Source organism: Mustela nigripes, chromosome 16 (assembly GCF_022355385.1).
Source record: "Mustela nigripes isolate SB6536 chromosome 16, MUSNIG.SB6536, whole genome shotgun sequence".
NCBI classification, from domain to species: domain Eukaryota; kingdom Metazoa; phylum Chordata; class Mammalia; order Carnivora; family Mustelidae; genus Mustela; species Mustela nigripes.
The window spans coordinates 7,588,811-7,601,166 of NC_081572.1; the positions used below are offsets into that span (position 1 = coordinate 7,588,811).

General features: G+C 50.1%; 1 protein-coding gene across 4 annotated transcripts in view; it reads left to right on the forward strand.

Moving 5' to 3' along the window:
* SLC39A11 (solute carrier family 39 member 11) overlaps positions 1-12,356 on the forward strand; it is a 321,667-nt gene that overhangs the window by 39,965 nt on the left and 269,346 nt on the right. For all 4 annotated transcript variants that reach the window (XM_059380746.1, XM_059380747.1, XM_059380745.1 and 1 more), the window contains one exon: positions 2,469-2,627. In XM_059380746.1, coding sequence (XP_059236729.1) covers positions 2,469-2,627 — 159 coding nt within the window. The remainder of the gene's footprint in view (positions 1-2,468; positions 2,628-12,356) is intronic.

Consider the following 12,356-nt stretch of genomic DNA (forward strand, 5'->3'; position numbering starts at 1 on the left):
CACAAATGTAGCAGCTCAGAAGGACACACATCCGCGCTCTGAAAGTCCTGGAGTTCAGAAATCCAGAATGGTTTCACTGGGTTACAGTCAAGGTGTTGGCTGGGCCGTGTTCCTTCTGGAGGCTCTAGGGGACAGTCTAGACAGTCTGTTTCCTTGCTGTTTCTACTTTCTAGGGGCCACCCGTATTTCTTGGTTCATGACCTTTCCTCAGTCTTCACGCCAGCCCGGCAGCATCTTCCAGTCCCTTGCTGACTGTGACCTCTGCTTTTGTCATCACATCTGTCTTTGACTCTTCTTGTCTTTTCCTAAGGACCCTGGGATCACATTGGCTCCACCCAGATCATCCAGGATAAGCTCTCCATCTCAAGGTCCTTAACTTAATCACTGCTGCAGAGTCCCTTTTGCCACGGAAGGGGGACATAGTCCCAGGTTTTGGGGGATCAGGACGTGGCTGTGTTTGGGGAGAGGTCATTATTTTGTCTCCCACATACACCCTCTAAATAGCTTTTCTTTGGGCCCCGTCTTCACTTCAGACAGGCAACCCGGTTCTATGTCACGATTTTTCTTTGGTTATTTGTCCAGTTTATGTAGGAGGCAGGGAGTCTGGTGAGGAAAAGACATGAAGGAAATCCAGTTGGGTCCTGGATTTCGCTGGAAGGCTAGAGAATGGTGATTCTCCAGGAGGGGCCCCTACGAATCCCCCGGCATGCTCTTCTCTTTCAAGCACCCCAGCATCCCAGCACTCTTCGCCGAGAGGCACCTCTCTCCTGCTCTGCCTCCTGTCACTCGTCGATGGGAACATTTTGTATTTCTCATCTGCAGACGTGAGGAATAAGTCGGCATCCAGGGATGCAGAGGGGTGAAAGGAGCTTGGGCAGAAAAGAAGAGAAGGGCTCCCTCCCCGCCCCCCACCCCCACCCCATGGCATCAGCCACGCAGGGACGGGTTGGAGGACGAGATGAGTGGCCTTCCTGGACGGTGTGCGGCATTAGAGTAGCTAATGGTGGGGCTGTTTGTGAGGCTTTGGAATGTGCACACAGAGAGGTTGCCAGACAGGTGTGGCCACGTCCTCCTCAGTGCAGAGTTTATCATGAACAGCAGCTCCTGGGGGCTGTTGAATTCTAAATCCCATGAGACAGCAGTCTGGGAAAGGGACAGGTTAAGCTCTGGCACGGGGAAGGAGTCCATAGTCTTCCTTAGACGGTCTCATGGAACTGAACTGATGAGGCATTTTCTTTCTGGAAGTTTCTGAGGCAGATACAATCTTTCTGTGGGTGGCACTAATTCTTTTGGTGGGAGAATGAGGCCCAAAGCAAGTGACTGTCTGTGGATGATGGTTGGCAGAAGGGAAATTGCTTTCTGCATGGATTTGTTCTTTATTGTTGCTCTTGTAATACCTGGTTCTGTCACTCCGAATGTTATTTTGGAGACGGGTGATGCAGTTGTTTTTTTGTTGTTGTTGTTTTTTTGTTTTAAGGCAGGGCATAATTAAATCATTTTTAGAAACCCATTCAACATTTTACATGTCAGTGATGACTGTGGGATGGTTACGATGGGTAGTGGGTGTACCCTTGCCAAGAAGATGTCACAGCATCTTTAAGAGTAAACAGCCGTGGATGAGCATTTAATTCAGTAAACACTGGAGAAGTTCTATTAGATTGACCTCACTGAGACTTGGGTTCTGCTTCATTTTTCTCTTCCCTTTCATGGTTCCGCCCTCATTCAAGTGATTCTGGTCCTGCTTGCTCAGGTCTGTGAACTTGCCACTTACTGACGATGTCACCTCCTTCACATGGCCTCATTACTTCTAGATTCGATTTCTTTATCTGTGGATAGCAATGGAAAGTAGCGTCTGCCTCCCGGGGTCGTGGCCATGATAAAAGAAGATACCAAGATCTATTTCCCTGGACATAGTAGGGGAATCAATAAATATTAGTTCTCTTCTTTCCTTGGAGAGATAACAAAGTTGGCAAGCCCAGGCTGACATTGATCAGCGGTTGTCTTCAAATATTTCAAAGGCTGCCACGTATCCTTAGAAGAAGGATCCCTTCTTTGATGCTCCAGAGAGCAGACGTAGAACTACCAGGTAAAAATAGAAGGAAGATGGATGTGTGTGACACACGTCTACTGTGACAACCAAAAATGTCTCCACACATTGTTGCCAAACTGTACCAGAGAGTAAAGTTGCCCAGGGTTGAGACCCGCTGAGTTTGAGGCTAGATGAGAGCCCGCTGGACTCCATCCTTCCAAGGTCCCCTCCATCCCACGCCCCATTGAGTTCCTATGGTGTCTGCTTCAGGCATTCTGGTGGTGGCTTTTTGGTTTGAGAGATTACCGACTACTGAAGACGAAGGGCTTAATGCCTGCGTAGGGTTCACTGTGGGCCCCAGAGAGCAGCTGAAGTCGGCAGTTGGAAGGCCTTTTGGGGTTGTGGTTGGTTTAATGGCTTGTTCAATGTGGTTTTGCAGGTCATGTTAGCGGCTTCCTATTGGTCTCTCCTGGCCCCGGCTGTTGAGATGGCCACGTCCTCTGGGGGCTTTGGTTCCTTTGCCTTCTTCCCTGTGGCCGTTGGGTTCACGCTTGGAGCTGCTTTTGTCTACCTGGCTGACCTCCTGATGCCTCACCTGGTGAGTACCACTCTTCAGACTTGATATACCCACTCATGGCTCTGTTGAGTTGCCAGTGATAGTGAAGTAGGTATTTCAAGCCATTTAGGGCTTTTATCTAGAATTTTACTGTGAATTCGGACTTTTTTTTTCCTAAAAGAAAATAAGCTCTTGGTAATATGACTAATCATTCCCTTAGTTACATTTTGGTAAGTTCAGATTTTGAAATGTCAGATTTCGTTATAAATAGAGAGTTCAGCTGGCGCGGAAACGTGTGGCCCTGTGTCTCTGAGCGGACCCAGCAGCTGGGAGAAGTGAGTGATTATGATCACGGACTTGACCCTTAAGGAGCCTACACTGTCATCAGGGAGATGACGACACCCAGCTACAGCACAAGACCATTGACAAAGTGTCACATCAACAAGGGCTTATTAATGGAAGGGTGAGGTGGGGACACCGGGCAGCAGAGCCCTGAGTTCAAGTTCATTTCTGCTGTTGACTGGTTGCGTGCCCCTTGGCTCCAGTCTTCCTTCTTGTAGCTTGAGGATAACTCCCTTTAAGAGCTGCAAAGTAAAAATTGAAAAATCTAAAGAGACACCAGAACTGGGGGGGGGGGGGGGGAGTCACAGATTTTAGGTTTTCTTTGCTGAAATGGGGCTGGTGGGTTAGGTTTGGGGAGTGAGCGGGTACTTACTTGCTCATGTAGAAGCGTGGTACAGACCACAGCCTGAAATCCAGCCATGAGATCATAACCAGGTGCCATTGGTTAAAATCACATGGTGTGAAGGATCAGTGTCCATAAGAACCCAGGATGGGAATATGACCCGATGCTGGATCCCATCCAGCCCTAGAGGTAGGCACAAGTCCTTTGTGAGATCTGGGACTGGTCCTTTCTCACCCAGAAAGGATGGAGGCACAAGAAGGACACTATAGGGGAGAATGGGGTTGGAGGTCATTTCTTCTTTTGGACTGTGATGAGCTAGGATCAGGCCAGGCTGTCCAGAGTCAGTTGGACATCTAGCCTACCTGGGCTAGATGTCCAACTGACATTTGCCTACCTGCCTTCTTGGCTGTCATAAATTCCTGAATAGAGAAAGAAAAAGAAGGGTTCTTGGGAACTTGTCCTTAGGACCAATAAGGAACTGATTCTAATTGTCATTGTTTATAGCTGCATGATAAGAACTTTGAGAGGTCTTCCATGTGGGCTGCCGTGTTCTGCTCTCAGACCCACCCTGGTCATGGGTGAACTGGCCGTCGGGTATATTCTACTCACCTGGCAGGAAGATCTTAGGGCCAGTGGCCTTAACTCTCAGAACAGTGGACCAGGGGCTGGCTCAGTGGCTCTACACAGCCCCCATTGGTTCTCATTCTGCCTTTCCTACCTGGGGCTTCTAAGACCGTGTCTCAGGGAGGGCTCTTTGCACTCATGATGGGTCACTGCTCCCCGGTACTGGGGGCGGAGATGGGGGCCGGTATATTTGATCAGCTGTCTGAATGTGGGGACTTTCTCTGGGCAGTGTAAATAGTCATTGACCAATTTGTACTGTGCAGCATCATTGTTTTAACCTTTTGCTTGGTGTTTGTTCTAATATATGCTCTGAATATGGAGAAGGTCCCAGGAGAAAGTCGTGGCCAGACTGCACAGAAAATTAGCAATGGCTTGGGAGTAGCGGCTGCATGTCCAGGGAGAGAATTTGAAGGGGCTTGAGAACGGACATGATAACCGTGAACGCCCAGAACCAAGCTAATTGGCAGAAAGATCGGCCTGACAGTAAGCATCTGTTCTAGGACATTTGAAAAGAAATTAATTCTTGCTGTCGATGTGAGAAGGGGAATTTGTTCTGGAAGGCCTATAAACAGATAAGAATTATTTATAAGTGCTACAGTCACTGAATACAGATGTTGCTGTGTGAGTGGCAAAGTCAGGCTACCGTTGCTCTGAGACAGCCTGAGGTTCCCCTAGGTTTCACTCTTTTTTTTTTTTTTTTAAAGATTTCACTTATTTATTTGACAGATCACAAGCAGGCAGAGAGGCAGGCAGTGAGAGAGGGGAAAGCAGGCTCCCTGCCGAGCAGAGAGCCCAACATGGGGCTCGATCCCAGGACTCTGGGATCATGACCTGAGCCGAAGGCAGAGGCTTAACCCACCAAGCCACCCAGACACCCTTAGGTCTCGCTCTTAATGGGCTTTCTAGACCCAGGAAGGGCAGCAGTGTGGATCTGTCCGAGGTGCTTCGTGGAGTGTGAGCTAATGGGTTTGGACCTCTTATCTGACCCTGACTGAGCACCCACAGGGAAGGTAGCCTTCTCGGGCTGCTAGAAGTCGGTTTGCGAACCCAGACTCTTGGGTCTGTGGGAAGGAGATGGTTAACCACCAGCTCTGGTCTCCCAATGCTATTTCTGTTTGTTCAGCTTTTCAGATTCATCTGTCCCCCTTTTGGAGCCCAAGCAAAATACCGCTCATGAAAAGGGTTTTACTCATCACAGCCTGTCAGGTTGAACCCATTGCGGCTTTGTTAACTTCAGATACATCAAATTGCTCTCTGAACTGGGTATTTGTTTTCATTTCTTTATCTGCGAATAAAGTAGAGAAGGCTCGGGCAGTAACCGTTAATGGGAAATGAGCTTACAGAGATTTGTGGAGATTTTGCCAAATGGTGTCTTAATGGGAGAGGGAAAGAGGCAGTGGGTCGGCCTGGAGGTAGCCGGCTGCTGGACCTCGGGAAGACGGCTGCCAGGAGGGGGCTGGCTGGGGCCGGCCTGAGCCCAGGCTTCCCCTCCAGAGGCCATGGGGAGAGACGGAATGGATAGTGAACAGCTGTTTGGAGACATTGACATTTTTATGATCTTTGCAGTTCTGGTTCTATATGAAGTTCAGGATGGTAGTAGGTGGGTGGCCTTTACCTTGAGTTTAAAGCAGTGATTTTCCACTGGTGGGTAGAAGGGTGGTAGGATGTGTGTTCCCAAGTCCTGCTTGCTTGCTTCCTTCCTTCCTTTTTAAAGATTTTATTTATTTAATCGAGAGACAGAGAACACAAGTCAGGGAAAAGGGGTAGAGGGGGAAGCAGACTCCCCAGGGAGCAGGAAGTCCGAAGCAGGACTCGATCCCAAGACCCAGAGATCATGACCTGAGCCAACAGCAGATGCTTAACCGCCTGAGCTGCCCAGGTGCCCTCCGTTCTGTCTTTCTTTGTAATCATCTAGTATTACAACTACAGCCCAAAAATCTAATCATAAAAACTAAAGAAAAAAAATTTCTATGAAGGTCCCTTCCTGGTATAGACTGCGTCCCCTTAAAATTCATGCAGTGAAATCCTAACCCCCAGTGTGATGGTATTAGGAGGTGGACCTTGTGGAGGTGGTCAGGTAGTGAGCGTGGTTTCCTCAGGATGAGATTAGTGCCCTTATAAAGAGGTCCCCCAGAGCTCCCTGTTCTGCCCTGTGCGGATACACACGAGGATGTCCGTGAACAAGAAACCCGACTTGGGTCCTGCCGGCCTCTATGATACTCGCCTTCCAGCCTCCAGCAGTGTGAGCAATACATTTCTGTTGTATATAAGCCACTCGGTCTATGGTAATTTTTTAATTTTTTCAAAACAATGTATTTATTTTTATATTTTTTGGAAAGATTTTATTTATTTATTGGAGAGAGAGAGAAATTGAGAGACAGAGCACAAGTGGAGGGGAGGGGCAGAGGGAGAGGGAGAAGGGGCAGAGGGAGAGAAGCAGAGTTGCCCCTGAGCAGAGAGCCTGAGGTGGGGCTCCATCCTAGGACCCCAGGATCATGGGGCCTGAGCTGAGGGCAGATGGTTAACTGACTGAGCCACTCAGGTACTCCTAATTTTAATAGATTTTATTTTTTAAAATAACTTCTACCCCCAATGTGGGGCTTGAATCCACAACCCCACGATCAAGAGTTGCGAGCTCCATGGGTTGAGCCAGCCAGGCGCCCCCTAGAGTAATTTTTTCTAGTGACCCCGAATGGACTGACACGTCCATCTTCCTCCGCTGTCCCCAGACCCACCATTGTTAACGGTTTAGTGGGTATCCTTCCAGGCTTTTTCTCCTTTCTTCAAGAAAATGAACTATGCTGTGTCTTTTATATACTGAAAGGTAAACACTTTGCCCATTTGTTTGTTTCGCTCGAACATGCTTTAAATCCGCTCTACAGCAATCCCAGTTCTGCCTCGTTTCGAGCTCCTTTCTCTAGTGTGCATGGATACAGTGCGTTTTCACACCACCGGAGCCGGTGTGTGCTTCCTCTCGGGGGCTGTTTTTACATTTGAACTGACTCTTATCTACAGTCCTTCTAGTCCCTGTGCAGCGTCCCACCACGTTCCTGTGTGTCGTTCGCCTGGTAATTTCCCCATCATTGAGTAGCCGGGTTGCTCCGCGCCTTTACATATGTATCTGTGTACATCTGGAAGTGTAATTTTGTTTTGTGTTTTCTAAAAAACACATGGGAACATACTGTGTTGTTGCTACTTGCTTTTTTCAGCTTGCTTTCCATCTTGGCAGTCTCCCCGGGAGATACGCACTCCCCACCCCTCCCCTCCCTTGGGATGTGACATCTTGAGGAGGCTGCTGGGGGACTGCCTTGGGGAAGGGAAAGAAGTGGTCTCTGGGACTGCATCGGAGATCTCTCGTCTGAGAGAGCGTGGCTGGTGGTCCTGCCCAGAGAGGCTCTGGGGTCAGGGCCGATTTCCCAAGGTTGGGGGTACTGCCTTCTTCTCCGCCCCCTCCCCCTCCTTAATTTATCTGGGTCTCCGGTCCCATAGAGCTGCTTCTCTTTGCTGTCTCTGTAGTGGCAGAGAAGACGCTTCTGCTGAAAACCTGACCAAGCAGTGGGTGCCCGAACGTTTACTATGTGGCCAACGTTGGCTGATGTCTGTATTGCCTGGCTGGGGTTGCTCTGAGCGGCCACCTAGGACACGTTTCTGGAAGCAGTCCAGGTTGCAGGAGGCGAGTATTTTTCCCCCAGAGTGGGCCTTTGGAAGTTTTTTTTCCTCTTGTATATGTTCTCTCCATCTTCAGCATTCGGATTCTACTTCACCAAAGAATACCTTGCAGAGAGAAGATGGGGTTGCGGAGGGGGGGCGGGGGGAGTGGCAGGAGCGCTTTACAGAATGCCCCAGGGAGAAACTGCGACAATAAAAACACCTGAGAGCCTGGAGTGGAAGCCTGGCGTTTTCTGCTAAGCCCAGCCAAGACTGGCCCTCTGCCTCCGTTTTAGTGCTTCCTTCTGTTTCTTGTTTTTGTTTTTGTTTTTTAAGATTTTATTTATTTATTTATTTGAGAGAGAGAGAGAGAAAGTGCACATGCTCCTGCATGAATGGGAGGTGGGGGAGGAAGGGGAGGGAGGGAGGAAGCAGAGGGAGAAGGAGAAGCAGGGCTCAATCCCAAGACCCCAAGATCATGACCTGAGCCGAAGTCAGGCGCTTCACCGACTGAGCCCCCCAGGCGCCCCTTGGTGCTTCCTTCTTTCTCATGCTTGGTTGAGCTTTGGCAGATGCAGTTCCCTTCATCCTGGAGGGTATACTGGGCTTGATGGGCTGTTGCCATCCTCGCTAGGCTGGACAGAGCCTCCAGGGCAGGGGCTGGGGCACCGGGGGTTATCGGGCGACTTCACTGACTGTAGAATCCTGTCAAAGGGGGATGAGGTTTTGCAAGTGGGCGTATTGCTTCACTGCCCGCACACCGGTGCTCATTTCCAGGGCCGCCAGCACGGAGTGCTGCAGACCAGAGCCCTCCAGAAACAGTAGGATGTTTCCTCCTGACCCTGGAGGCTGGAACTCTGCGATCAGGGAGCCTGCTGGTCAGGCTTCCTCTGCGTCCTCTCTTGCTGACTTGCAAACGCTCCCGTCCTGCTGGGCCCTCATGCAGTCTTGCTTCTGTGCAGGGACATGCTTGGTATCTCCCCATGCATCTGAATGTCCTCTCCTACAGACACTGGTTGGATGGACGAGGGCCCACCCTGATGGTCTCCTTTTAACTTGATCACCTCTTTCAAAGACCCTCTCTCTAAATACAGCCACATTCTGAGGTCCAGGGGTTTGGGCTGCAACTTAGGAATTTTAGGGGACACAATTCAGCCCCCAACAACATTCTCTTAGTTTCTTTTGGTGTTGGTGGTACTAAGGTTGAGAGGTGACTCAGGTAGGGACAACTCATGCCATGGACGTCACCAGAGGCCATCAGTTAACATCCCCAGAGGCCATCAGTTAAGCACTGGGTGTTTTGAGTAAGAACAAGCCGATGTTCTGGCTGCTGAGCGGGCAGGCTGAGCGAGTCTGCTCCCCAAGCAGCTGAGCTCGCTAAGTGAGACACTGCTGATGGGTGCGCTCGTTTCTGATGGCTAGAGGGCACCCCGGAAAGGTGGTCTCCCAGAGGGATCCACCGACAAAAGGGTTTTGAGTCTTTTATGGAGTGGACAGGATATGTCAACGTCCCGGGCTTTGCACAGGGGAGCTGCTTGCTCTTCCGAGTGGGAACTTGGCAACAGTGGCATTCAGGGCCTGCTGGGTGCTGAGCACCGGTCTCCAGGTGCAAGCGGGAGCCAGGCTTGAGGTTTGTTTTGCGAGTGATGCGTTCAGGAGCCTCTTGCGACTTTAGGGAAGAAGCTCGGGTGTTGGTTTTGGTCTCGCCGGCCCGCAGAGGGGCTGAAGGGGTGGACGCAGTCTTCTAGTACGCTGTGCTTGCTGCCTCTAGGAGAAGGAAAACGCGCGGCTTTCATGGGTCCCTGGCCATCCTGCGGTGCACGTTTAGCTGTGCACATGCACTGCTCTGGTGGTTGGTGTGCCCGTGGTCCTGGCTTCCTGGGCTGCAGGAGAAACTAGTAACTTTGCCCGTGGCCTAGAGAGTTGGAGATGGTGCACTCTGGCTCTTGGCCCGGGCTCAGAACCCACCTGTGTCAGTGCGGTGTCTTCCCAGAGGCAAGAGGGTCTGGCATGAAAACGCACATATGCGCACACATGCACAGGTGCGCACCCCAGAGCTTCTGCTTCGCTTTAGCCAAGCACTACGTGCTTCTTATTTTTATAATAAACTGGCAGTTTATAATAAACTGATTTTCTAAAAAGATTTATTGACTCATTTGCGAAAGAAGGAGCGTGAGCGTGTGAGCAGGGGGAGAGGCAGAGGAAGAAGGAAAGCGAGAGACTTTCAAGCAGACTCCCCGCCAAGCAGGGAGCCTGACTTGGGGCTCGATCCCATGATCCTGAGATCATGACCTGAGCCGATGTCAAGAGTCCAGCGTAGAACTGAGTGAACTCTGGGCCCAGATGACAAGGCCCGTGCATAGTAGTGCCACTCTTCAGTACCTCCAGAAATGCTCTGTGCTGGTCTAGGTCTGCAATTCCTTTCTCTGTCCTGTGTCTTAGGCGTGGGTGGAGGGGAAGGAGTGTCATCCCCGTGGCCCAGGAGCACACCGTGGCTCCAAAATCATAGCCAGTCCCCTCTGGAGCTTCCTTTTGCCAATGACTTGGGTGAATAAGTGTAGAACTTCTCACTTTGACCGAAGCAGGACCGAGGTGTGCTGAGTCCACTGCAAAAGTTCAGTGATACTTACTAACCCATGGCAGTGGAGAGTAGCTCAGGACGCCGTTCTCTCCCGCTTCTGATGTGGTTGGTGTGTTCCTCCCCTGCAAGGCTTCCTTGGCCGCCCATGTCTTGGTTCCACTTAGCACTTCTCCCACAGTGGGCTTTCTCTTCCTTACGCTGTCATCACCCGTGGCCTTGATTCTCTGTGGCCTGAAGGCCGGAGCATGGGCAGGGGTGGGTCTGCTCTGGTGCCCCCTGTGTCCTCCACACCAATCAGCACAGTGCCCGGCGCACAGTAGGTCTGCAGGAGGAACTTGGTGAATGTGGAAATGAAGATGTTGGGAAGATCGAATGGGATGGTCTTTGAGAAGACTCTCTCCAGCTTCTAAGTTTAAAGAGCTCAACACCTGGAAGCAGATCTGTGCCCTTTGCAAGGACCACATTCTGGGCACAACAGACAGGGATGAGGCATGGATAATGAACCGTGCGGGTAAAAATGAGGAAACCTTAATCTGATATTTGACTCTGTTCTATGGTTTGTCATGGCTTTCCTTTCTTTCTTTCTTTTTTTTTTTTTTTTAAGATTTTATTTATTTATTTGTTAGGGAGAGACAGAGCGAGCGAGCACGAGCACAGGCAGAGGCAGAGAGGGAGAAGCAGGCTCGATGTGGGACTCGATCCCAGGACACTAGGATCATGACCTGAGCCGAAGGCAGCCGCTTAACCAACTGAGCCACCCAGCATCCCTGGCTTTCCTTTCTTAATGCTGTTTTACCTAAGAAGCTAACAGTTTATACTGCCTTTTAGAACAGGCATTTTCTGAGCAAAGTGATCAGGAAGTGTGTGGGAAGGGGGGTAGGTGGGGCGGGGGAGGGGTGGGAAGGAGCAGGGAACGTTGTCTTTGGTGCTTTAGAAAAATATTGAGACCCCCTGAAGCTCCCTGTGGGGGTTCTGATGTCATTGTGTGCATGGCAGGGCCTAGTGTCTGAAACGGAACCCCTGCACAGGCTCTGGTGTGCAGCCAAGGTCGGTGACCCACGAATGAAGCCTACCCATGTCTTGTTTTTGTTCGGGTGTTGTTTCCTGGGGTGATTCACTGCAGTTCCAGCACCTCTCTCTTTCCCTTCTAAGCCAAGTTTTACTATTGCCAAAGGCTGAGAAAAGAGGGACAGAAGGGCTTCCTGCTGGCGACGTAGGGGCGGCCTCAAGATGAAAGGGGGGAGGATCTGGTTCTCTGGGTTGCAGAATTCAGAGCTCACCAGAGTCACCGGGGAGACCTTCTTTTCCCCGAGAGGCTCTAGCTTCCTTTTGGCCCATATTCCCATTTACCGCTGCCTTTCTCCTCCCCTGGTTCTCCCGGCAGCCTTTGTAGAAGTAATCACCTGCTTTGTCGACACCCTGAAGCCTGAGTCTGCTCACCCCTCCCCATTTCGCCAAAAGCCACGGGAATGTCAGATTTCCATATGGCGGAGCAAGGGGCTGGCGGTGGCCTCCCAGAAGGCTGGCTCACGAAGATGCCAGAAGTGGTTTAGGGCAGGACCTGTAGGTCAAGAGGCGCAGGAAGTGCAATCTAAGGCTAGGTTTTCTTGCTGAGAGTATTCTAGTTCCACATCACGGTTGAGGGTAGAAGTGGGTGATTTATATTGTGTCATGATACTGTAGTTTCTGATGGCATCTTAGGTGATGTTATATAAGGATATTCCATAATGCCATTATGTAACAATATGTTCATTATGTACATTGTATCTTTTTAAAAAAATTACCATGTCCTGTATTAGTTGCTCCAGGGGTACAGGTCTGTGAATCTCCATGCGTACACATTTCACAGCACTCACCATAGCACATACCCTCCCAGTGTCCATCACCCAGTCACCCTATCCCTCCCCCGCACCCTCCAGCAACCCTTAGTTTGTTTCACGAGAGTAAGAGTCTCTTATGGTTTGTCTCCCTCCCGATCCTGTCTTGTTTCATTTTTTCCTTCCCTACCTGCCTCTCAGATTCCTCATATCAGTGAGGTCATGTAATTGTCTTTCTCTGATTGACTTATTTCGCTCAGCATAGTACCCTCTAGTTCCATCCATGTCATGCAAATGGCAAGATTTCATTTCTTTTGATGGCTGCATAGTATTCCATTGTATATATATACCACATCTTCTTTATCCATTCATCTGTTGATGGACATCTAGGTTCTTTCCATAGTTTGGCTATTGTT